Source organism: Sitophilus oryzae, unplaced genomic scaffold (genome assembly GCF_002938485.1).
Source record: "Sitophilus oryzae breed Bouriz unplaced genomic scaffold, Soryzae_2.0 scaffold_1067_pilon_pilon, whole genome shotgun sequence".
Classification (NCBI taxonomy): Eukaryota; Metazoa; Arthropoda; class Insecta; order Coleoptera; family Curculionidae; genus Sitophilus; species Sitophilus oryzae.
Window position 1 is genome coordinate 1,371,173 of NW_022145690.1, and position 27,523 is coordinate 1,398,695.

General features: G+C 37.5%; 2 protein-coding genes across 8 annotated transcripts in view; one reads left to right on the top strand and one right to left on the bottom strand.

Moving 5' to 3' along the window:
* Window positions 1-523: 523 nt before the first annotated feature.
* LOC115879521 (double-stranded RNA-specific editase Adar) overlaps window positions 524-27,523 on the top strand; it is a 38,629-nt gene continuing 11,629 nt past the window's right edge. For 2 of the 6 annotated variants that reach the window (XM_030896408.1, XM_030896439.1), the window contains exons 1-7: window positions 524-651; window positions 721-883; window positions 1,764-2,165; window positions 14,202-14,527; window positions 14,857-15,034; window positions 15,482-15,632; window positions 18,292-18,554. In XM_030896408.1, the coding sequence (XP_030752268.1) occupies window positions 646-651; window positions 721-883; window positions 1,764-2,165; window positions 14,202-14,527; window positions 14,857-15,034; window positions 15,482-15,632; window positions 18,292-18,554 (1,489 nt within the window). In that variant the 5' untranslated portion in view covers window positions 524-645. Of the gene's footprint in view, window positions 657-720; window positions 884-1,763; window positions 2,166-14,201; window positions 14,528-14,856; window positions 15,035-15,481; window positions 15,633-18,291; window positions 18,555-27,523 lie in introns of all 6 variants that reach the window. The other 4 variants (XM_030896412.1, XM_030896432.1, XM_030896421.1 and 1 more) reach the window with 4 other exon arrangements.
* Window positions 8,597-12,305, bottom strand: LOC115879552. Of its 2 annotated transcripts, none has more exons than XM_030896456.1 (3): window positions 9,527-12,305; window positions 9,130-9,475; window positions 8,597-8,957 (listed from the first exon to the last, which is right to left on the bottom strand). In XM_030896456.1, the coding sequence occupies exons 1-3, from the start codon at window positions 11,276-11,278 to the stop codon at window positions 8,953-8,955; spliced, it is 2,103 nt and encodes a 700-aa protein (XP_030752316.1). In that variant the 5' UTR covers window positions 11,279-12,305; the 3' UTR covers window positions 8,597-8,952. The 2 variants fall into 2 exon arrangements, with proteins under 2 accessions (XP_030752316.1, XP_030752309.1); XM_030896449.1 differs by having other exon boundaries at window positions 9,044-9,475.

Sequence of the window (27,523 nt, forward strand, 5' to 3'; positions counted from 1 at the left end):
TTAATCTAAATGTTTTAAACCACTTTTCTGTAGTTGAGTTTTCATTTTTTTCCTATTGGGTGTCTCCGATAGTGCTTTTTCGCAGTCAGTATCTTTAGAATTACTTGTTGGTTTTTTATTTATTTAAAATCTAGAGTTACTTGATGCTATGCTGATTGGCTCATTTTTACGGTCACTAACAAAATATCATGTATTTGATCAACATTAGATAAAGTGATTTCGGACAAAACGGTTATTAAAAAACTTTATACTTCTATGCGGACCGTTACGTTTAAAATTATCCTAGAAATGATCAGCTGATTAATTCTACCCACCTCATTAGGAGGGTTAGTAGGATCACAACATATGGCAAAAATCGAGTTATTCGGATCACTTTCCGAACGCATTGACTCGTTTTGAGATCACTTTTCGAACGTCTGGATTAGTAATCCTATCAATCCGATCAATCAGATCACAGTTTCCGAAAAGCCCTAAAATTTCACAAGGGTTTTCAAGCAGGCTGCCAGAAATAATAAAAACTCCAGAATTTACCACATGTTAACTGTCATTTGTCATTTCAGTTTGTCGTTTGTGTTTGCCAATTTTGCCATTTTATACGTGTTTTGATGGTGTTTTGTTGGCTTTAATTTGTTCCTGGATGTTTTTATGCTTGTAAAGTATTTTTTTGTATGAAACTCTTTATTTACAGTAGTATATTAAATAGTTTTTACTTGTTTGCAGCTTGAATTGAACGGCGTGACTTTAACAATCGCAAACATGGCTAAAGAATCGGAAACAATTTTAGAAAATAACGAAACTGTTGAAATGTCTGAATCCAAAGAAACTATGGATGTAAAAGATGTAGAAGGAAAAACTAACAATAGCGCGAAAAGACCACATGAAGGTAAGAAAAAGTATATTTTAAATACTGTAATATTTATATGAATCGCCATTTTACCCATTTATGTGTAATATTGTTTTGGCTTTGTTAATAAGTATCTACATAAATATTATCTTTACTAGCTTTGTTTATACGTAGTTTTTTCGTATAGGCACTTTTTGTGGTTTATTTAACAATTAATTATTTTATACATAAAAAGAGATAGAATGATACTTATCACTAGGCTTTAAATTGTAATGAATAAAAAATTATTTTATGCATTTTTTGCATTGTCTTGCTTTTTCATCTGGATTTTAAGAATGTGGTAGTGATTTATTATTATGCTTTTAGGATTAATTTATGCATCTTGGTCATGCAAATAGGTACATTTTACTTTATATTTTTTTCTGTATAAATTTATATTTAGAGTAAGTAAAGTCTGGCCAAGGAGTCAGGGAAGATTTCAATAGACTGTACAGTCTAGTACAGCTCTGTAGAGCACAACTGTTATTTTGTCATATATCCTCCACTTTAGACAAAAGCTTACTTCAGGTTTCTCTTATAACCGATTCTGAACCGTCCTAGAACTGTGATGCGTATGTGCAGAAGGAAATATGAAGACATTATTTCATTTGCGCATGCGCTGCAGAGTTCTAGGACGGTTCAGAATCGGTAATAACAAGAACCCGAACAAAGCTAAACTATTCATCTGTGGATACAGATAAAATTTGAAGAATTTAAAAAAAATACATTTAAAAATATCAATTCTTATTATACAAAGAATAAAAGTAATTTGCTATGTTTTTAAAAAGAAAGTGTTTTTTTTCAACTACATATGGAGTGATAATCTCTTATATAGGGGAGTTTTTAAAATTTATACAGGATGATGTTAAAACATTATTAGGCACAAATTCACTTCTAGACTGTGATAGTCCCGCTCCTTGCACGCTTCTAGACCAGCACAAAGAGGTATCTGAGATCGTCAACGGGCGCAACCCCATTTCAATCCTTAACGAGCTGTTTACCGCGCCCTCTAGCCTACGCTACGAACTACTGGAGGCGCAGGGCCCTGACCACAGCCCCACCTTCATCACCTTGCTCAAGATCAAGGACCACGAGGAGGAATTCAAGGGTTCGGGGCCCTCAAAGCGTATCGCCAAGTCCAGGGCTGCCCTGGGGGCGCTGCTCTACATGTTCGAGAGGTCTAGGAAGGTCGGCGATTTGAGCGTGGTAAAGAGCGAGGCTGTCTCGAAGCAGGTGCGGAAGATTCTGGACGTGGAGGAGAGTCGGACGATTGATGGTAGAGGTAAATGAAGGACGGAGAGAAGGCTATGAAGAAGTCTGGGAGTAGAACGGGGCTTTTTTTTGTTGTCTTTGTTTTGTTGGGTTGTTCCTAATACTAATATTGCTCATTAAACTGGAGATCTTTTTTTTGTTGATTTATTATAAGTGGCTTAGAGCGTCTGTACACGGATTGGCTGGCCCTCGAAGCGGAAGCGTCTTGAACTCGGAGCGAATCTCCCTCCACTCTGCTTCATAGGAAAATAATAGGAGGTCCACATCTATCGATATATATGTACATAAAAAGACAACGTCCTCTTCATTACTTGGACTACTAATAAAAAAAAAGATAAGACCCTGTACAGGGTGCTACAAATTCGGGGTACGAGCATTGGTAGCTCGGTAACCGTAATAGATACGAACATGGTTAAATTGGGGCTAAGTTGCACTTCAGGATGCTCACCAAGATGCCATCAAAAAAGTTTTAAAAATTTCAAGGATTGTCGAGCTTTTTTTTTGGAAAAAAACGATTTTTTTGAAAATCAATAATTTTTTTTTGTTGTGATTTTTTAAAAAATAAAAAACTAATTGCACATTCTCATAGTCACTTTATTAGGGGTATCCTTTGGGGGTATCGGATAGTATTTTTAGATTTAGCTGATAATTTGTGAGATACAAAGGCCAACTTAATTTTTTTTTAAATACGGACCTGCATTTTTCATTTCAGGTTTTGAAAGAACGCGGTCTTTTGAGTAAAATGATATGCTACATTTAATTTTTTTTGTTTCGATAAATTGAACACAATCTATTTAAACTAATTTCAAGTTTTCTCTGTTTTTTAAAATATTTAATCTATTCATCATACAATCAAATCATTTCCTCGGAAGATGGATTGGAAATGGTCAGTGAGGTTCCTGGACCTGTCGCCAAGGGGCGGGGAGGGGAACATTACTCGACGTCACTTGTAAAAGTGAAATCAATACATCTCAACATTTACAATAAACAGTACAAAATGCATTTGGAAGTAGAAGAAGAAAGTTCAAAGAGTTATAAATAAATTGGTGCAATAGGGAGGGTGGTAACCCTTTCGAATATGTAGAGTATTAGAAACTAGTTTGTAGAAGTTGATTTATTTATAATAACTACGATTAATATTACGCATATTATTAGGTCGCACACTGAAATTTCAAATTCACAATAAAAAGAGTTAAAATAATATCTTTAAATTGCTGACCTGGATATTATTTATTTGAATGTTCCAACTGGCTCGATTTTCCTTATTCAATTAATTATTTATTATTATATATTTAATTAGCGCTGATCAATATTTTTGCGATGAATCTAATCAGATTAAATAAATTAAAAAAACGGAATCGAACTTGAAATTATTTTAAATAATAATTAAATAGTTTTGTTGTTGTTAAGGTATCCAAAACAAAAAAATACTGTATAGGTTGTCAAAAAATATATATAGTGTATCTAACTTTGGTGGGTGATTACACTATTTTTTGGCACCCTGTATAAAATGAACTGAATACTTCGCGAGACAAGCGACAAAAGAAGTAAAAATCCACCCATATATGGTTAAACGTTCGATCGCATCGCATAGTTGGCATGTGATTTGGTTTGGTTTGGTTTGGTACATTCTGCTTCGACTTCGAGACGTTTCCACTGCGACAGACAGTCGACCCGTGTACGGAGGCTCTTAGTAATACGAGCCCTAACAACTATATGTTGGGACATTGTCATATTTTGGAATTATTGTCCTGGTTTTTGAAAATGACTGAAAAATATATGTTTAATTTTTTAAATATAAACATAGCCATATATCCTAAACAACTTGACAATATTTTTATGAATTTGTAAATCAATCCATATTTAAAGTAGCGAATTTTGTTCATAAAAGGACAAATTTGCCTGACAACTAAATGTTGGGACAAGTATTTTTAAATAATTAATATCATAGGCGGCTTTGCTATAAACGTCACAAATGTTTACTTGAGCTTGTAAGTGACTCGATACTTTGAGTAGTGAGACTTACTGTAAGTAATTTTATTTTTTTTAATTTTCAATTTTGTTAATTTAATCCAAAGTAATGGTCCGTGGAAAAGCTACAAATCAAAAACTACGCGAAATTATCATTCGTCAATACAGTACGGGAAAAACAATTTCAAAAACCACGGTCTTTAATATAATAAAAAAATACGGCGAATCTGCCAGTGTAGGCGTTAGAGGTAAAAGTTCGGGAAGGCCAAAAGTTGTATCTCAGAGAGATTTACGAAATTTAGTAAAAATTTGCAAGTCTGCGAGAAGAAGTACTCTTCGGGAAGTAACAGTTAAATGGAATACTGTAACTGGATTAAATATATCAAGAGAATGTTGCCGAAAATATATCCATAAATGCGGTCTGGGGTTTTACAAGGTAAACTTTATTTTGTGTGGATAATCAATCACCTGAAGATTATTGATACAAATTCCTATTTAGGTCAAAGAAAAACCGCTACTGACAGAAATTCAAAAGAAAAATCGCTACAATTGGGCAAAATCTAAATTATCATGGACACAAAATGATTGGAATAAGGTCATATTTAGCGATGAGTCTAAATTTGATGTTTGCGTTGGAGATCATCGAAAAAGAATAATACGAAATAAAGCAGAAGCCTTTCATAAAGATTGCTTAAAGAGGGTTGTTAAATTTCCTAAGGGGATTATGGTTTGGGGTTGCATGTTAATAATAAGTTTAAATTAAATTTTATGGATGGCACAGTTAACGCCCAAAAATATCAACATATACTTGAGACCTCACTTTTGCCTAGTGCTCAAGAATTGTTTCCAAACGAAGACTATATTTTTCAACAAGATGGAGCATCGTGCCATTCCGCAAAATCAACTAAAAATTGGTTCGGTAATAATAATATAAAAGTTCTATCCTATCCTGCAAGTAGTACGGACCTCAATGTTATAGAAACTGTGTGGCATAAAATGAACCAATATTTAAGAAACCACCCACAACGAACAATTTTTGATGCGGACAAAACTGCAGGAAATTTGGGATAATTTTTCTCCTCAAATGTGCCAATCTTTGGTAAATACAATGCCATTAAGAGTTCAGGCAGTTGTTAAGGCGAAAGGTGATGTAACTCCGTATTAACAAATTTCTTGTTGTGCTGTCCCAATATATAGTTGTCAGCAAATTTGGCTTGATTTTGGCAAAATAAGCTATTATCAAAAGTGATTTGTTTGCAAAGTTATAAAAATATAGTAAAATTGTCTAGATCATATTGTAATGTTTGAATTTATAATAATAAACAAAATATAAATTGAGTCGTTTTAACAAATTACTACTTTTATTGCAAAAAAAGACCTTGTCCCAACGTATAGTTGTTAGGGCTCGTATATTGATAGGCTATTAGCATAGTAATAGATTGGCAGACAAATATTTAGGCCGCCAGGGTATTGATTATTAGTATACTTTTGTAATTTTACACCTTTGTATACCTTTTAGTAACATGATTTTAATAGCATATTTATAAGTAGAAAATGATGCCTACGTAGGATCAAAAATTGTTTGTTTTGTAAATACAGGGTGTTGATATTTTCAAAAACGATTGATTTTGTTTGACTGTTCCGACCTCAACATTAGGCTATCATATTTAGTGATATCACAGCCTAAGAGCAGCTCCCGCCAGAGTTTCGTATTTTCTCTCCATAAAGTTAAAAAAAAATAACTGTTACAGGCTTGAAAATTGGACTTGTTACTCTAGGGTATCTGTCAAATTTGGTATTTAAAGTGATAAATTTAAAGATTTAAGTTTTTTCGAGGTATTAAATTTGCGTGTTAAGTGGTTGAAAATGTACACGCGTAAAAATTTAGGCAATTGACTTGTTCATCAACCCCTCCATAGTTACATATTAATAATAATTTCTCTATTATCCGATATTTTGAATCATAAGTTTTTTTCTGCTGTGATATTCTGATATTCAGAAGTTTATAGAAATGAGCCCGTCACAAAGGGTATATTCATTACTTAGTATTATAAAATCTAATCACAATCTATAGTGTAAGATATTATTGTACCTTTATTAGTTTCGGATATATAATTATTATCAACTATAATTCCCCAGTAGTGCATCAATATGGATAGCAAATTGACGTGCAGAGTCTGCTTTGACAACTTTATAGTTAGGAGTAGGCGTATAACATGCGATCTGTGTGACAATGTATTTCACTTGACTTGTGTAAAAATTAAGAAATATGTGGAGAAAGAGGTTAACAAGTGTAATAACCTATTTTGGTTTTGCAATGCCTGTTGCTACACAGTGTTGTCAGTGAATCCGTACAACATCATCAAAGAAGCTGGGAACATTCTTGAGCAAACCAAATCATGGCCCATGTATAATATTATTCCGGTACCTCTAACAAGTCGAGCCAAAGGTAATGATTTAAAAGTACATTTCGATAGAAGACATTCAAATATTGGCAGAAAAAAAAACAACTTTTTTTGAAGTAAAATGACAGATTAACTCTCATTGTCATATATATTCTCTAATTGGACAGACTATAGTTGATTTATGGTGTATTTTGTGTGAAAACATAGATATTTTTAGAGATAATATCGCTTTAAATATCGAAACAACAAAAAATGTTGTTAAATGCATTTTTAACCACTTAAAACAGAAGTTTAGCTGTTTTAACTCTACAGAAAGTAGTGTTAGAGTTAATTAACTGACATTTACCTACTGATTTATGTATACAAAAAGAGTGAACTGGATAGTGTGTTAGGAGGGCTTATTGTCATTCTGTGGCTAATATTCCATGACTTACTTTTGTTAGGGGAATCCCATTTCTATTAGATATTCGTTAATCTATTTTGTTTTATTTTATATTGATTAGTATATGATACAATAATTGCCTTTGTGATAAGATCATTTATTTATGTATATTCTATATAATATAGATTAACACTTCTATACTGTTAAGGCTAATCCTATTTTATAAGTATTTTGGTTAGTTGATAAAGTAGTAGCCTTTTGTGATTATTATAGTATTAGTTTATAAAATAGTAGTTTTTGTAATTAACATAAGCTCATTTTCGTATGGATTTATTTTTAACAAAATTACTATTCATATAAATTTATAGTAAATAAATTTAATGCTTAGGAACCATTAATATATTATAGAGAGGGCGCATATTAAGGAGCCATGAGCGTCAACAATACTTTGTCGGTGAACGCCGCAACGGCGTTAGACAGTGGCGCGCGAAATATTATTTTATAGCGTTAGAATAAAAATATCTAAGGTCACCTGATCACAGAACCGTCGAATCGCAAGCAAGGGGTGGTCGCTATGCAGTCACGTTACTGATGACGCTCCTGACTCCTTAAAATGCGCCCACTCTATTACATTTCTATTGTTTGTAATTAGTTTAATATGGTTATTATTTTTTGGTTGTTTTTTTTATAGTTCATCTATATACTTATAGGGTTAGAGCTGGATTTAGATCTATAGATGAGATATGTAGAAACTCAGAGATATTTTTGAGGTTAAAACTTTTTATTTTAGACTGGATAAGTGTTTTGTGAATGTGTTGGTATTACTAGTGCATGAAAACGGTCAAGCTGACAGTAGGTTCTGCTTTGATACTGTAGATAATGAGGCTTTGATGATGTAGATAGATATACCGTATGACAATCGATGGCATTTACCTAATAATTTTACGTATAAAATAACAGATTGTTTGGAAATTATCGTCATTTCCAAAACAATTAAAACGCCTTTTTTTTCGATTTTGTAGTAAACTAAATTTCACTACGTTAAATACTTAAAACCGACAGCGGTGTCACTACCGATTTAAAATCGGGTTTTAATCTCGACACCGCTTTTAGATTAGGTAGATATCCGATAAAAATCAGTGTCGTAGTCAAAACCGGTATCGAGATCAACACCGGTTGTGATTATAACTAGGGATGGAACGGATATCCGGCGGTACCACTAAATCCGGCCGATCCGGCCTAAATACAGGAATTACTGATCCTGCCGGATCAGCAAATTCAATTAAATTTGCGCTAAAAATTAAAAAAATGTATTTAACAGAGCTTGTGGGTTGTGGTCAGAAATCTAAGACATTAAAAAAACAAATGATTGGATTCAAAATCTATTTGTAAGAATCAAATTGAATAACTTTATTTGTTAATACTTTAACGTATAATACTTTATCTAAACTCTTAAACGTATAATACTTTATCTAATAATCAAAATTTATTTTTACTAAATTATGATGAATAAAGAGTAGGTAACTCAGAATAAAAATTTCAGAAAACAATCGTTCCAAATAGATACTACTGGCTGGACTTGAGAAATATTGTCTAGAAATATTACCAATGTTAGGAAAAGTTCAACCAGGTTTTTTGTGTGTGAATTAAAGTGTCCCCCATTGTGTGTGAAGTAAAGCTTCTCAACCCTCTTTCTGTTTCCCTTTTTAATTTTAATCCCTTCTTCTTTTTTTTTTTAAAGAAAAGCAAAAAAAAACCCCTTAGAGAAAGTAAACAAGAAATGAAAACTTAGAATCTGATGACTTGTAGACTGAGGACATTGTGACGACAGACTCCTGTTGCTGGACGTCCGGCGTTGGTTTTCAGACGGGCCAGGACATCGGGCTTTTCTGCGTGTCACCTCTCCACTTCTTCCCTGGCAAGTTGTTGCTGTCTCCGCCTAGACTGGCTTCCAGACACATGGGAATGTGGGGGAGTTGGTTAGCGTCAGTGTGGCCTGCAGATAGTTCCTGGCAGTGACTCATGAGTCATGAGTCGTTCTAGTCTGAAAAATTCAAAGTAAAATCAGTTCTACAACTTCATCAGCCGGGAAGGGTTTTATTTTTTTTTTTTTTTTTTTTTTTTAGATACTGTTTAGATGACTGTTGATCCTCCTCTTAACCAACATCCATCAGCCCAGGATTCGGAGTGATTTGAACGGGATGGTATACATCTACATTTGCAATCCTGTGATCGCACGCCGAGCGTTCCACATCTGGAACAGAACAAAAGAAATCTTCTTTGACATACACCACGTAGGTGTCCGGGGTTTCTACATCGCCAACAAACATTCTTCTCCACTGGAACTCGATCAGAGTTTTTAAGCAATACATCTTTGGAGTCAGAAAACTTGTTAGTTTGACGTCTGCGGAACTCTTCTACAGGACTCTGTAGACTCGTTTTTATCGGAAGGCGACTGCCTTTAGAAACGGAGGCTTGACATTGGCCTTTCCTCAACTTCTCGGTTGTTTGTTCAACACTTTTCTTCGGGTTTACTTGTAAACTTTCGGCGGAGCTTCGGATCTTTAAATTTGACATGACATTACAAGTCGAAACCACCGATTCTGTACTCACCAACTTAGCATTCAATCGGATCTGTCGGGTTCGTAAATCAATCTGGAAGTCATGTTTGCCCAGAATATCCATACCAATAATCATATCCGAAACTAAGTCTTTTAGACTGTGGAAAACCTCATTCAGAGACTGCTCTCCTACTTGGATTTTCATCCTAAATGCTGTGCTAATGGATTCCGTGGCACCATTAGCAAGTCTCGCTCCTTTTACCGTGGGTTTGACAGGAATTGCCTTGGAAGTTTGGCACTGTTCTGTCAATTTCTTTCCAATATAGGAATGGGCAGCTCCAGTATCCAGGAGTGCCAAATAGTCGGTGTTCCGGTAGCGAATCTTCACAACAGGACGAATTTCTTGACGTATGATTTGTGCTGGTTCTTCAACGATCTCGGTTGGTGAATATTGTTGTTCATGGAATATTTCTGTGCGGTTCGATTCCAGATTTCCTGGGCTCACACATGGACAATTCCTCGAAAGAACACCTGTCTTTTTGCGTCGGGAACAAAAGATTTTGGACTCGGATGTGCACTGTCTGCGGAAGTGTCCTGTCTGTCCACATCTCCAACAGATTGCTTCTGAAGTCTGTTTTGCAGAGTTCGGCGCTCTATGCGGATATCTTACAACACGGGGAGTAACAGACACATGTCTCTGTTTACTCTGAGACGGCGATTGGCTCTGGATAACCATCAGGTTGCTCCTGGCTCCAGCATGCTCATTTTCCGGCACGACTCGCCGAGGCGTACTATTCGGTCGGGGTTCGACATCGGACGATGTAAAAGTACGGGACGATCGCCGCAGTTCCTGATTAAGCAGTTCAAATTCCTTGGTTATTCGAGAGAAAGACGAAATATCATGAAAGTCTCCTCTCCGGACATACTGACGAAATTCAGGTAGCAAATTTCTGTACAACCACTGTAGTTCTTGATTCGGAGAGATGCTGCCATGTCTGCGGATCAGCGTTTGCAGATCAGTGATGTACGCCGTGACAGACTCATTATGTCTTTGCACTCGGCGACTTATCTTCACCTCCAGGTCCACCTCATAATTTACTGGATAATAAAAAATTTTAAATTCTTTAGTAAATTCTTCCCAGGTCCTGTAATTTACTCGGTTATTACGGTACCACAGCGCAGCTTCTCCTTGCAAAACTTCTGGCAAATGTGGCAATAAGTGATCCGGATGTATATTCTGTGCAATACAAATCTCTTCCAGTCTTTCTAAGAACGTTACAGGGTCCGAGCGACCATTAAATGTCACTCCCCATTTGTAAACTTGTATTGGATCAGTGTTAAAACTATTGGACATACCTGGATTTATCGGCAGAGGGGCAGGCTGCGAAGTAGAAGTATAGACCACCGGAGAAGACACCACTCGTCCAGCAATATGTCCACTCGAGGTTGCTGTCACTGTTGTAGTAGTCAGGGTGGCTGTAGAGCTCACTGTCGGTACCACAGCACTATTTCCAGGAAATCCAAAAGGCTGTGTGACAGGCTGAGGACCCGCCTGTCCTTCTCTAATGAATCTCACTATTCTTCTTCGCATTTCCTCAACGGTCCCGGTACTATCCAATCCAAAACGCAACAGTTGTGCAGCTAGTTCAGACTTCTTCAGGGAATAAATCCACCCTGTCCTGAAATCAGATTCAGCACTCGTGCCAGACGGCGCCAGGTTCAAACCTGTATGTGACAGCGACGGTACGGCGTCGTTACCTTCGACGGAAGCACCGATCGACAAAAAATCTTCCTCAGTTTCCATATCGCTCTAGATTTCACTAGTCTTAAACTCAGAAGCACTGAGACTTTACTGTCTCTAGAGGTACTTATGCTCGACTGTTGTTATTTTCTTTTCACCTCCCCTCACACTGTTTCAATAGCTTTCCTGCTTTTACTAGCTTTACCCGGTTTTCCTGGTATTTTTGACGGTTTAATTTTCAAAACAATCAAGTCCCTATGCTCGGGCGTCATTTTTGTAAAAGTCTCAATTTACTTTTCTTTGGTTCAGTGAAAAATAAATAGCCTTACTGGCGTACAGTAGTAAATTTAAATCTCTCGGGCGCCACCTCTGTTATTTATAGTGGAAGAGGTCCACGTTTCGCCAATACGGGTAGCTTTTATACAGTGGAGATACCAGGGAGTGATGAAATGAAAAGAAATAAAACACACAGTTAACTATAACATAACATTAAGGCTTTATTTAATTAATTAACTATATGCTAAATACCCCAGGAAGTTTCACGACTTTAAATTGTAATGAAAGTGAAAGAAAATTTATAATTAAAGACTCGTAAAATAAAAATTTACAACAACAATCGAGCACCTCTAGAGTTTTGACCGTATAATCTCGATATGCAACTCACTGTCCGATTTAATCACGCGAATTCAAAGCGCGTTTTTGACATGACTTTCTAGTAAATAAAACGACGCGAGTTTCTAACCGGCGTCTAACTTAACGGCGTCCTAGTAAACACAGACATGTACGTACCGGAGCGATATACTCTTTTATAAACCGACTTTCTAAACGTCGGCGACGTCGTTACAGACGTCCCGGGATAAACAAACGCGAGCCCTGGATCGTTCGCAGTAGAACGAAACGGCGTCCTGTGGGATAATTACGCACCCGAGCCCTGAATCGTTCGCAGTAGAACGAGACGGCGTCCTGTGGGATAGATACGCACTCGAGCCCTGAATCGTTCGCAGCAGAACGAAACGGAGTCCTGTGGGATAGATACGCACGCGAGCCCTGGATCGTTCGCAGTAGAACGAAACGGAGTCCTGTGGGATAGGTACGCACGCGAGCCCTGGATCGTTCGTAGTAGAACGAAACGGCGTCCTGTGGGATAGATACGCACGCGAGCCCTGGATCGTTCGCAGTAGAACGAAACGGCGTCCTGTGGGATAGCCACGCACGCGAGCCCTGGATCGTTCGCAGTAGAACGAAACGGAGTCCTGCGGGATAGGTACGCACGCGAGCCCTGGATCGTTCGCAGTAGAACGAAACGGCGTCTCGGTTAGTCGTCTTATACAATACGGCGGCAGGCGGCAGGCGGCTGGCAGCAGGACACTTGGCAGGGCACTCCGGATTCGAACTTCACTGTTCACGTGCGACCACACAACTCACTCTGTAGTGCCAGTACTGCCGCGGTACTCGACTACGCTCCCCTCCACTCAACCTGCACTGGTAGGGAGAGCGGCGCAAACGTCTCGGTTTCTCGCACCGAACCACGGCGACCAAAACCGATCAAAACTCTCTTACAAAATGGCAATTAAATATTTAACTTATTTAATTCAATAATAGAAACACTAATGAAGTTCATTACAATAATGAGTTAACAATAAAATACACTGCCTGTCATTATTACAAGAGAATCAAGTCTCTATTATTCTAGTATAATATTAATATAATATACAGGGTGGCCCAGAAATTTTATGAACTTCATTACAAATGTCTTTCAAAGTCTTCCAATTATAACAACAATGCCATAAACTCAAATTATCTTTTGGCACATTATTTTTCCGCTGACGGTGTTATCTCAAATCAAAGCTCGAATAAATTTGATGTGTGGGGCCAGTATTCTTGGAGACCTCCTATATCCCCACTATTGACCGGATATCCGGTAATCCGGGCAAATTCCGTTCCGGTACATCCCTAATTATAACATTGGTACACCTTATAGCCCATATTTGGTAACCGGAGTCCGCCCAACACCGGTTTTTGAACACTACGGAATCTAGGTGGGATGCATAATACCGGGTGCGTCTCAAAAGTGGCTCACCCTTTAACTTTTTTATTTTTTCAGATAAAACAACGAGATTTATTACATTAGTATATGACATAAATTAGGATTGATTGACATATACAATTGTTTTTGGTCACTTCCGGTTTCACCGGAAATGACTACAACTTTTGATTTTTAAATGGTGAGGGGTGTATTTTTTTACTTTATTCGATAGAAAATGACACTCTGAATAGAATGTGTCAACTTTTGAAACATATCATGTGTCAACTTTTGACATTTTCGCATATGGTTTATTTGAAATTATAACATGCGGTTCATAACGAAAATTTGACTCGAAATACCAAGTGCGTGGTATCAAATTATTTGTAAAAAAATGCTTTTTCCAAATATGTTAATGAACCACCCTCGTTCCATTTGAGAAAATTGAGATATGATTAAAAATACCCTTGTATTTGGACATCTTTTAACCGGTCAGGACAAGACAGTAAAAACATTAGACAATCAAATCTATTTTTCCAAGGCTCCTTGATTAAAGATTCGTGTTTTTAACACAGCCATGGCACTGTGGATTGAAATTTAAAATGCAATTTGTTTTTGAGCGAATATGTCAAAAGTTGAGATGTCATTCGATTCAGAGTATTAAAAGTTGATATGCCATTTGATTCAGAATGTCATTTTCTATCGAATAAAGTAGAAATATACCTAGGGTCTCATTTAAAAAATCAAAAGTTGCAGTCATTTCCGGTGAAACAGGAAGTGACCAAAAACAATTGAATACGTCAATCAATCCTAATTTGTGTCATATCCTAACATACCAAATCTCGTTTTATTATATGGAAGAATAAAAAAGTTATAGGGGTGAGCCACTTTTGAGACGCACCCGGTATAACCAATTATCAAAAGTACAATCTCCTCAAATCACAATATTCTCTCTTATTCTAGGCGACGAGAAGACATCCGAGAAGCCGGCGAAGAAGAAGAGGACCGAAATCGATATCACCGAAAAAAATCCGGTGTCCATCTTGAACGAGCTGCGCGTCGGCCTCAAGTACGAAGTGGAGGCCGTGTCCGGTCCCCCGCACCATCCCGTCTTCAACGTGCGCGTCGAAGTCGACGGTCAGACGTACCACGGCAGCGGCCAGTCCAAGAAGATCGCCAGGGCCAAAGCCGCGGAGCAGGTGTTGCAATCGTTTATACAGTTTCCGACTAACGGCATTATATTGAAGACCAGCGCGCCCAAGCAGGATGGAGATTTTACCAGCGACAAGGTTATTTGATTCTTTTATTGGTTTAGTTTGCTCAGTTAGACACGTTCGATCCTCCGGTATTTGTCAGACTTCGTTTTTTTCTCGTATGCATTGTTGCCTTTTGTAAAAAATGGATCCCCAATTGAAATAACTTAATCTGTGGCACAGCTTTATTGTAGCGGTTATACGCATGCGCTTTGCATTCGGTCCCTTAAATAGGATATTTAAAGGGATCGAATGCGTTTTATACTACACACGGTACGCGTGCGCAGCAGGCAAACACACTTGCCTCTGTGCCGCGACCGTCAGAGCCTAGATTCTCGGCCTACGAATAATAATATTTTTTTAAGGTTGCTGAAATTAAGAAGAGCGGAGTGCCAGTTATAGGTTCGAGAGATAAGAACCCAGTAATGTTGCTCAACGAGCTCTACCCCAACGTGGCGTATAGCTTCACAAACAATGACACGGATGTGGTAAACAGATTCAGGGCTGTTATTACTATTAAAGGCGAAGAGTTTATTGGCACAGGTTAGTATAGAAATGGCTGTTAATCAAAAAAATAATTCCAGAACAGTAAATACGAGAGTAGTTTGAAAAGTTTCTGCTCACACGATTATAGTTTTTTAAAACATTTTTTTTGACGCCACTAACTTCTCCCTGCGATGACATTTATGATTTTTTTTACAAACGATGACGTTTACAAAGATTATGACTCCTCAGTCGACAAAAATCTTTTTTGTCCGAGCGCAACTTTCAGCTTGGGAAATAAAAAGTCGCTTGGAACTAAATCTGGAGAAAATGGAGCACGATCTAGCAGGTGAAACTGCAACTCTTGAATTGTCGCCATGGCAATCACATATGTACTTGATTTTGTTGCATGAATGTTGACTTATGAGATATGGAAATTTTCAGGCTACCCTCGTAGTTCAAGTTTTAAATGTTTGTTTCTGTTTTTTTATGCTCTTATTATTTTAGGATCTAGTAAGAAAAATGCGAAAAGTGCCGCAGCCAAGTTAGCTCTCGCTAAATTAATCAACTACACACCGTCAGTTTATCTGAACAACAAAAGTTCGGAATACGGTTTAGTAACCAAGGACAAATTATTGATGGCAGATGGCATTGGCAGGTAAAGTCATTTTTAGATTGCTAATAGACTTGGTGCTTTCTCCGATGCCACCATAGAAGAATCATATACATATAACTAAATATACTCAGCCTAATCTCTAAAAAGTGAAGCCCAAACAGTGAAAGAGAAATATGTAATTCTGGCATAAGTCTATTTCACCCGGATTTTTATTTAGCTGTGCATGCCTTACTTGAAGAGCTTTTCATTGGTTGGTGTTTTTAAAGGGAAGTGGTTGACTGACATGTCACCTAACCTTCAATTTTATTTATATTTTTATTGTTTATAACACATTATCATGGAGTTGGAAAAATATAAAAAAATAGTTGGAAACAATAAACTAAACAAAATCACTCTTTTACGCGCACAAATAAAAAGTAATTCAAACAGAACTAAAACAACAATCAATCGGAGTTTGGTGCAATCGCAGCTCAATCGATATCCGGGTGAAATGGACTTATGCAGCATTAATATGGAGCTGAGTTATGTTGTGTTTTTCTTATGGCAAGGAAACAGCACACAGGATTAAATAGGGAACACTGAGCATATTTAGTTATAAGTATACAGGGTGGCCCATCAAAAACGTTCTGCAAGGCATAACGGCCAGGGTATTTTTTTTTTCAAAAAATCCAAAAACACGTCAATTTTGTTTGTGAGGGGGACAACTTTTGCTCCAAAAATGATTGTAAAATCTTCAACCCTCTAAGCGGGGGTGTCATCCCCCAACTTTTTTAAAATGGGAAGGGGGGTCAAATGGTGCCGCAATGAAAATAGCTTTCTATTCTCTATAGTTCCCCGCCTCGTTTTTGAAAATCGGTAAAGTCATTGAGAAAATATGAAGGATTGAAATTTGAAAAGTTTATTTAAACATTTATCAGAGTAAATGATAAGGATAAATTATTTCGACCAATTTGAGGTTTTTTCTTATTATTTCTAGATGTTTACGCATTTTTTCACTTGCCACAAGGTTGAACGATCAGGTGCGGTATTTGCTAGATAGCTGTTCTGTGACTTGTGCGTTGAAATTCTTCTCAATATCGTTAAACTGACCCACAATAGAATTTCCAAAAATACCAACCCACACGTTCAATTTCTGAGGGTTTTGTGTGTGCACCTCGTGAAAAACCCTGGTATTGTCCTCAGCCCAGTACCGACAGTTGTGCCGATTAACTACACCGTTCAAAAAGAAAGTACATTCATCCGAAAAACACACATTAAATAGGAAATTATTATCATTCGCCACTCGTTCACTCATAGATTCACAAAATTGCAAGCGGCGATCAAAATCGTCATTTTTGAGTTCTTGTACCAACTGAATTTTGTACGGGTGGAACTTGTATTTTCTTAATATCCTTTGGACACTTGTACGATTCACGCCGGTCTCATTGGCTAATTTTCTTTTACTCAGCGTACTGTCCATGGCAACTTGGCCCAATACGAATACCTCCATAGCTTCGTTTTCTACAGAATTTCTCATGATTTCTTATGACTACAGGATTTTCCCTCTACCTCTTTTTATTCATAACGGAACCAGTTTCGCGAAATTTTGCTACTAACTCGTGAACAATTTAGCCATAAAGGCGTTTGTCAGGATGGCGTTCATTGAATATCTGCGCAACCCGATTGCCACATTCATTATTTTTAAAATAAAGTTAGATTATGTCCACTTTTTCTGCAAATGAGTACACCATAATTAAAAAGTTTAATGTAATTGAGAAGAACTTCAACGCACAAGTCATAGAGCAACTATCTAGCAACTACCGCACCTGATCGTTCAACCTATTGGCAAGTGAAAAAATGCGTAAACATCAAGAAATAATAAGAAAAAACAGCAAATTGGTCGAAGGAATTTATCCTTATCATTTACTCTGATAAATGTTTGAATAAACTTTTCAAATTTCAATCCTTCATATTTTCTCAATGACTCGACCGATTTTCAAAAACGAAGCGGGAAAGTATAGAGAATAGAAAGCCTTTTTCATTGCCGTACCACTTGACTCCCCTTCCCATTTGAAAAAAATTGGGGGATGACAACCCCGCTTAGAGGGTTGAAGATTCTGCAAACCTTTTTGGGGCAAAAGTTGTCCCCCTCACAAACAAAATTGACGTGTTTTTTAATTTTCTGAAAAAAAAAATACCCTGACCGTTATGCCTTGCGGAACGTTTTCGATGGGCCACCCTGTATGAGGAGAATACCGTAAACAGCCGACTTAACAAATACACGGGTTTAAATAGCGAGTGCACGAAAAAATTGTTATATAATCATTCTAAAAGTATTAGGAAGTATAATTTCCGAAAAAAAGGTAAATATTTTGATATCTTCAGGTCTAACTTATATTATAATTTATTATTCAAGCTAATAAAGCTTTTAGATGAGTTTAACTATGGTAGCGAACATAGCTTTACGCACCGGTTTTGCCTATAGGGAACAAAACTGGGGCTATTTAGGCTGTAACGATTTTTTTAAAGGTACATAATTTTAGATGTTCATAAAAAAATAAGCACTAGGTGATTAAAAGAAGTATACCATGAAAAAAGATTTATAATAATTGCCTGGGGTAGGCAACGCCTTTTTGCCTACGCCACTGCTGACGAACCTTCTTTTCTCGATGGTAACGACGGAACCTCTATGCTGATATGTCCGTTTTTGAACGTTTTCTAGGATGGTAAACGAGAAGTTCATGGAAGTGATGGCTGGCGACATCCAACATTCGCGTAGGAAGGTGCTAGCCGGCATAGTGATGACCAGAGGTCCGACGTTGGACGACGCCGAGATCATTTGCGTCACCACAGGCACCAAGTGTGTCTCGGGCGGCCACATATGCCTTAATGGGTCTACTTTGAACGATATGCATGCAGAGATCATCGCCAGGCGTTGTCTGGTCAACTTCTTTTACGACCAACTGGAAATATTAGTCAATCCAGGTGAGTAAAAATTTTCAGGACGATCGATACTTAATACCAAACACCTTGCGGTACTTTGTTTATGTAAAAAATTTGGGTGTATTTAAATTGGCATATAAAGACTGTTAGCCATCGTTCACCGTTGTAGAATGTAGAATGTTTAGGAGGGGAGTTAATCACCGCGACCTTACAGATCTATCGTGTGTTCCCCTTTCTTGAGTTATAACGAGTTATAACTCATCATACAGTCTCAAGGCTCTAATAAAAGCCAGTATCTGAGACGGCTCCACAGAGACCAGCTCTCCATTCTCGACATCAGCCGTACCAAATGTCAAGGCACGAATGGTCGCCGTCTCGTTCACCGTTAGGTCACCATTATTTGTCAAATATGAGTTTTAGGGCCTGTCCGAGATCAGTTCATATTGTTTAGAAAATTTTAAGTACGTTCCTATTAGAGATGGGTTGTTATTTAACTATCTGTTATTTTACAACAGTTATTTGGAAATAACATAACGCAACTGTTGCTACTTTTAAAAAATAACAGATATAAAATAACGACACGTAGGACGTAGATATCGACTGGTCGTGAAACGAAGTCGGCGCTCTGCCACGAAATCCCATGCTGCTCGAAGCAATTCCAAAAAACAACTAGGATGAAAAATCTGTTATTTCGACAACCATCGATAACGGGCGGCGCGCCGACAGTAGAGATACAAAGGAGTGGGGAATGCGCTACGGCGAAAGTTGCTGCATCGGTCGATGGCCGTGTTTGGCTTGTAACAGCTAAATAACAGTATATAAAATAAGCAGCTTTTTTTTAAACAGTTGCGGGCATAACGCGTGGCGGTCCAGATAACGGGAGTGGGAAAGTAACGCTGCTGCATCGGCCGATTGTCGATGTTGGGCCCGCAACAGGTTGGAGAATAACGTATAGAAAATAAGCAGTTGTTTTAGATATATTGTTTTTTAACCTGTTACGAGCATAACGGGTGGCGCGGCGATCGAGATAAGCGGAGTTGAAAAATAATAGCTTTTTCGCCTGTGTGGCTCGATGGCGGTGTACGGTGAGGTTAGAATTTAATTATTTAACTTTTATTACATTTTTTTTTGCGTAAAATCCTTTGAATGTGGTTTTATTTGGTCGGATTTCTGGGTATTTTTTGGCATTAATAATGCATGGTAAATAAAGATAATCATTCATTATAACTGAATTAAAGAAAATTTTCTTGATTAAGGTTCTGTTATTAGAATCGTTTTGAGCAAGTTTATTTACATTTATTAATTATTAATTAAAAAAAATATATATTTTTTAATTATTTTATTTTTATTTATTTACATTTTAAAGTTTTTGTTTTGTAAGTTTCAGTCGAGGTTTCAGTACTTAGTTATTAACTTTCAGTTACTTAGTTATTTTTATTAATATTTTTAAATATTATGTACTTTCATTGTTTTTGCTACGTTTTAAAAAAAACTCTTCAAAGACAATTTTATTTGTCTATCACCAATAATGATATCATGAAATTGTGAATGAATTAGAAATATTAAGTGCTTTTCAGCTGCTTACATAAATAAAGACTGTAAGCTAATTATTTTTTTTAATATTAGTAATATTGATTTCCTTAATAATTATTGCCTTAATTATTAATAATATAATAAACATATTCTAAAAATTAAAACAGGGTTTAATTTACTTATAAATTTTATATTTTAAGTACATTATTTTTTATTGAGAAATAAATATGACGATTTTTATGATTATACTACAATTTGGACAATGCGTATGCTATTTTAGATGTTTAACATTAAAGTCAAAAATTAACAGAAACCTGTTATTTTAAGCTGTTATATATAACTAACAGTAACAATTTCAACTGTTATCTAAAAATAACGGTTTTGCCCACCACTAGTTCCTATATTATTGATTGAGCGAGTTCCGTTTTTTCCGACTTTTTTTAATTTTTTTAACGCTTCATCAGTAACGATCTCTTTAATTCCAAACCTTTGAACTGTTGAAATTCCTATTTCTAAAGCATCAACAAATCGCTATCAATTTGTATTTTACATAGGAATATTACACCTTCGCATTGTAATTACTTCATATATGGAGTCCACGGGCAAGAGTGTTACATGCGTCTCTTTCTCGGGAAAAATAATTTATAAGCTTATCAATGAGCTCTCGTTTATTTTGGTTAAATCTTTGAGGCATTTTTGCAATAAAAAAATTTGAAGTTTGTTTTACAGCAACAATCAAATTTTAATTTTGACATTGATCGATGCCCATCAATAAAATTATAACCCCAAATTAAATGACAATGGGCTTGTTCCACAATTTTTTTTTATTTTACCAATCGAAAGTACAACTAAAAAATAACAGATCTACCAAAAATTAGAATTTTATTCGTACGTTTAGTACCTCAAAAACACGTACAAACATCTATTGCGCGAGAAAGGGGCGTGGCCAGCCGCTACGTCATAGCACCACAGGTCGGCTGGCGACCGCGCTCGATACAATGCACAGGTCTGCTTTGCCCGATTACAGAAAGTGTGTTTTAAATTTATAGTATACCGTAGTGTAGTACTAAAGTCTTTCTTTTATTCAATATTAGTGTAAAAAAGACAAGGAAACGTTGTGTAGTGCCAGGATGCACAAATACGAATAAAAATTCCCCAGAAAAACTATTTGTTTCTTTACCGTCCGACATAAAGTTAAGACGAGCATGGCAGCATGCAATGCGAAGACATGATTTTGTCCCTGACAGAGGCACCAGATTTTGTTGTGAAGATCACTTTAATGTAAGTTAATACTTACAAGTAGTGTTTCCTATTTTTTTTTTAATATAGGTTGAAGAAGACAGAAAATTACATATATGTACTTAAAAACTATGAAATCGGGAAGAATAAAATTAAAATCAGGTGTTATTCCTTACATTTTTGAGTGCCAAAAAACGATCTTCTGCTTCAAATACTGTAAAGCCTCGAGGATTGGCGAAAAAAAGAGAACAAGCAGCCATTATTAAGGGAATATTAAAAGACGCGAGACAGGAGGCAAATGAAAACTTTCATTTCGGGGCCAATACAGTAGACAAGGATCTTAAAATGCATGATCAAGAGCAATCAAGAGGAGCGCATTTCAAACCATCAAATTTATGCAGCCACATAAGAAATGCTACCGCGTGCTTGCACGTTCGGATGCGGCATAGCCATTACACTTTGCTTCTATTACACTTTTTCCGCTAGTATTTATAATAATACTTTAATCGTTTCTTATTTCTTAAACCTTTAGATAATATCCATATATTTTTTTTACTTTTTCTTGGGTAAAAAAACACAGTCATCACACTAATTTATACAGACTAGTGCTAGCAAGGCGATTTCAAGAATAAAGTGCCTGATAAAGCCCACTATGTTGGAGCGAAACGTCGCATAAAAAATCTTTCAATTTATTAAAAAAACCTCACCCTAGAAAAAGTAAAAAAAATATATGGATATAATAATGCATTGTACATTATAATTTTTTGCATTAATTTTGTGCTCCGGTGTAATTTTTGCCACTACTTGTCATAGTGATTGCTGTTGTTTTAACTGCACATATTATCCAGTGGCATTATTACCATAATTTTGTCTGCCGGATCTGTAAGAAAAAAGTACATAGCTTACGTATCAGTTTTTAGCTTAAAGTAGAAATATTTTTCTATATATTTATTGTATTACGTCTTTTCGCGGACCAACCTCGAACTAGTCCTAGTCAATCACATATCTTAAAATCAATTCAGTATTTGTCAGCTGTATATGAAACCACTGATTTTTTCTCTTTCGTGAATTTTTCGCGAGAATATTTATTAATAATTGATCAAAATTAATTTACTTTTGTTTTTTTTTAAATTAAAATTTTTAAAATTTCAAAAATAATTAAAAATAGTTTTCTACAAGCGTGTTAAAATGTTTTTCGCCACACTCCGATATATAATAATATTATTTTTAGGTACTAGCGCTTTAAAATTTACTTTAGTCATTAAAGGAAACCAAAAAATATATATTTGAGGAAAGTCTCTTATTTACTTGTACAATTATTATGTATTAATTCAATATTAATTATATTCATATTCTAACTTAATTATATTATTAATATAAACAATAAACAATTGTTAATTCATTAATTAGCCAAAAAGCCTCAAAATGCTAATTAATTGTATTAATGTTACAAATAGAAGAAGATTGCATAGGTTGCTTTCTTTCATATAGGGTAAATAACCCTTTGTTTTTTTACCCTAGCGAGCCGCCACTGCTTTCCGATACAGATATAGGTATTTAAGCAATAGAAAATATCTTAGAAGGAAAATATAATAGAAATTAAAAGGTTTAGTTAGGTACCTTTGTAACTTTATTTCCTTCATTTCTGAACTAATAAATTCCTTATTTTTATTAAAATAATCCATTATCATAAAAATGTCCACTTCTGGGAGATTGCCCGAATCAGCTTTATTGAACCCTTCTCCTACCGAATGCATCTTGTGAAAATAAACCAACGAAATAGTCTAAATAACTGTTGCGAGCCGGTGTGGACTCGACGTGTGGACTCGACCTAACCTCACAATATGGCCCGCCCTCGGATGACCTTAACATCGCATAGACACCGCAATGATTCATTCGTTCGAGAAGAATCGAGACCCACTAGAATGGACTCGTACATACGAGAACATTCGAAAACCTTCTCTATGCGCCTAACGATCTTTGGACTATTCTAGATTTCTTTTACCTGTCGGTATAAAGCCGGCGGCAGTGGCCTAGAGAGGGCAGTTATAAATATACAGTTGACGCGCTAAAATTCAAAATAAATTCTTAGTTATAAATCGTTTGTAAATAGTTCTATAAGTCTTTTATCGTTATTATTTTGTTAATTAGTGTTAAATAAATAGTGTTTAAATAAATTGTGACTTTCTATCCACACGGAACCGACGAAAAACGTAACAATTGGTGTCAGGTGGGGTGTGTGATAGACAAGAAAAATAAAAAAGACTGACCATGGCTCTGAAAAAATTGTTGAAAGACTTGAAAGTGTCCGAACTGAAATGCATATTGAAGAGAGAGAGTGCGAGACAGATGGAAAGAAAAGCATTTTGCAAGCTAGACTGAGAGACGTTTTGGTGGAGGAAGGTGAGGATCCTGACACATTTTACTTCGAGCTGGAAGGTGACCTTGACTCGTCATTGAAAAATTTGCAAGACAATTTAAACGGCAATTTGAATAATTTAGAAGATAAAATGATGAAAAATTCCCAGGATTTAATTAATATTTTAGAAGATAAGATCGCAGAAAATTCTAAAGACATACAGGCCAGCTTTAATAATAAAATACTTAATTTAGAAGAAAAGATAACAGAAAATTCCAGGGAATTAGAAGAGAAGATAACAGATACACAAGACAAAATAACACAAATTGAGGACGATGTAAATAAAAAATCGAAATTTTAAAACAAGAAATAGAAAAGGCCAATTCACCAAAATGTCAAGAAACATCGGAGGCACCGAAACTAGTCGAAAATAAGTATATCTCAAAGTCAGTTATTAAGCCTCCACAGTTTGACGGAAAAACCGCTTGGGCCAATTATTTTTGCCAGTTTGAGGCCGCTGCGAGAGCGAACGGATGGACAATCGCTGAAAAGGCTACCGCTTTGACTGTCGCACTGCGAGGAGATGCGACTGATATCCTGCAGACATTGTCACCATCGGAACAGGGAGATTATCAGCAACTGGTACGACATTTAGAAATGAGGTACGGCCAAGCTCATTTGGAACATGTCTATCATTCCCAGCTAAAAAATCGCATTCAAAAGTCAAATGAGTCTCTGCAGGAGTTTGAAGCCGACGTAGCCCGCCTCGTTCGCCTTGCGTACCCTGCTATGCCCGAAAATGTTATGGAGCGCTTAAAAGTACAGGCTTTTATTGATGGTTTACGTGACAACGAGACAAGGCAAACACTTCTTTTAGCTCATCCAACGCATTTGGGAGATGCCCTAGCACGTGCCCTGGAATTTGAGGCCGCGAAAGAATGCTCTAGGTCTCTAGGATTTGTACGGGCTGTTGAGGAGTGTTCCGACGATTCCAAAGTGGAAAGGATTGTGCGGAAAGTACTGGATCAGTATATGAGCAAGAAGGGGGGACCGATTCGCTGTTGGAATTGCGGACAGATGGGAAATCGTTGCAAAGAAGAGAAAGAAGTGAAAGTCTTAAGGACGACCGTGGTTGGTGATACTTGGCAAACCGAAGATCTTGCAAATGACCAAATCAGCGATCCAGAGTTGGGCTTGGTGATTAACTGGAAAAACGCGGACCAGAGACCAACGTGGGGGGAAGTTTGCAGATATTCGCCGAACGTGAAGTCGTACTGGGCCCAGTGGAATTCCTTGGTAATAGATAACGGACTACTTCGCCGTGTGATCGAGAGACCGGAGGGCAAGAAGAGAGAAGACAGATCGTCATTCCAAAGAGGGTCCCAGAAGTCTTGGAGGAAGTTCACAATGGAACCAGCGGAGGACATCTTGGTGTTACCAAGACACTTGGCAAGCTGCGTGAACGGTTCTACTGGGTGAACTGCAAAGAAGATGTGAGGGCCTGGTGTAAGAAATGTGACATTTGCGCAGCCATTAATGGGCCACAAAAGCGTGGTAAAGCCCCTATGCGCCAGTACAATGTTGGTAGTCCCTTCGAACGAATAGCGATCGACGTGGCTGGTCCTTTCCCGGAGACGAACGATGGCAACAAATACATTGTGGTAGTAATGGATTACTTCAGCAAATGGGTCGAGGCCTACGCGTTGCCAAATCAAGAAGCGTCCACGATTGCTGATGCCCTTGTTAAAGAATGGATCTGCAGGTTTGGTGTTCCCATGGAGCTTCATTCAGATCAGGGAAGAAACTTTGAGTCCAATCTGTTCCAAGGCGTCTGTGAAGTCCTGAACATCCGCAAGACCAGGACGACTGCTCTACATCCACAATCCGATGGGATGGTTGAACGCATGAACAGAACTATCAACCGTTATCTGGCCAAAGTAGTCTCTGACCACCAAAGAGACTGGGACAAATTTCTTCACCTGTTCCTGTTGGCCTACCGTTCATCCGTCCAAGAATCTACAGGGCAAACTCCAGCCAGCATCGTTATGGGACGGGAAGTGCGCCTACCCTGTGATCTGAAATTTGGTTGCCGACCGGGAGAAGAAGTCGCCGGAGAAGATTATGTCCACACACTACGTCAAAGGATGGACGACATTCATCAGAGAGTCCGCCTAAATATTCAAAGTGCTAGTGACCGAATGAAGGAACACTACGACATTCAAGCTGAGCATGGAGGATACCAACCAGGGAAGTTGGTGTGGCTATATAACCCGCAGAGACGTCGTGGGTTATCTCCGAAGCTACAATCCTCGTGGGAAGGGCCATACGAAGTCATGGATAGAATTAATGACGTCGTATACCGTATCAGAAAATTGCCAAAAGGAAAACCGAGGGTAGTCCATTTCAACCGTTTGAGCCCCTACCAAGGCGAAATAGAAGATCGTGCTGGGACCGTGAGAACCTGCAGCTTTGATCCCCCTGATTCGGAGATGTCCTTTGACGATTTCATGGCCCGATACAACAGCAGTGAGAAGGCTCGCTATGGTGTAACCAAAGAAGATCAACGAGACCTCTTTTCCGTGCCTCCTGATTATTCGCTCGCTCATTGTGTGGCTCGAGATTTGCGGATGTCCAGAGGAATCGCTGCGACGTTCAATGAGAAGTTTGGGCGTGTCGGAGAACTACGCCGACAGGATCCAGAGGTTGGAAGCGTCTTGAGGCTAACCGACAATGCACATGGTCAAGCAAGGCACATCTTCTACCTGGTCACCAAGGAATGGTCCCCGAGTAAGCCGACTTATCTCAATCTATGGAAGACCCTGATTGAACTGAGAGAAGCCCTGCTAAACAACAACATTGCACGATTAGCCATTCCGAAGCTGGCGTGTGGACTCGATGGTTTGAGTTGGCGTACAATCCGGAACATGATTGAAGTCTTGTTCAGATTTACGGGAATCGAGATCCTCGTTTGCTGCTACAACCCAAAGCTGAGATCGGGAGAGAAAACTGTAGACTGCTATTTCTACCAGACTTCGCAATGTACCAGGGGCCAGCTTTGCAAATACCTTCATTCACCGTATAATCTCGGGACGAGCATGTGCCTAAGAAGGGGGCAGTGTTGCGAGCCGGTGTGGACTCGACCTAACCTCACAATATGGCCCGCCCTCGGATGACCTTAACATCGCATAGACACCGCAATGATTCATTCGTTCGAGAAGAATCGAGACCCACTAGAATGGACTCGTACATACGAGAACATTCGAAAACCTCTCTATGCGCCTAACGATCTTTGGACTATTCTAGATTTCTTTTACCTGTCGGTATAAAAAGCCGGCGGCAGTGGCCTAGAGAGGGCAGTTATAAATATACAGTTGACGCGCTAAAATTCAAAATAAATTCTTAGTTATAAATCGTTTGTAAATAGTTCTATAAGTCTTTTATCGTTATTATTTTTGTTAATTAGTGTTAAATAAATAGTGTTTAAATAAATTGTGACTTTCTATCCACACGGAACCGACGAAAAACGTAACATAACGATAAAATGACAAATTACATTAATTCAAATGAGTGTTTCCATTACGAACTGATTGACGGCCGAAGTCGGGTGTAGTGGAACTACGTCACGAGTGGGCGTGGCCTCGTCTGGCCGTTACAAACTTTAAGCTCTCATATCCCGAAAACGGCAAAAGATTTCGTTTTGAAATTTTAATGGTGCACTTATTATAATAAGTAGTATCCAAAAACGTTTAAAAAACATACAAATAGGATATGATGGAACAAGCCTATTACTAGAAGGTGATCTCAAAAGTGGCTCACCCCTATAACTTTTTTATTTTTCCAGATAAAAAAGCCAGATTTGGTACGTTAGTATATGACATAA

Bases quoted from the DNA above. Each gene is read 5' to 3' on its own strand.
- LOC115879552 (XM_030896449.1), bottom strand. From the start codon at position 11,278: ATGGAAACTGAGGAAGATTTTTTGTCGATCGGTGCTTCCGTCGAAGGT. The intron at 9,476-9,526 runs GTGAGTACAGAA...TCAAATTTAAAG, and splicing joins TCCGATTGAATGCTAAGTTG to ATCCGAAGCTCCGCCGAAAG.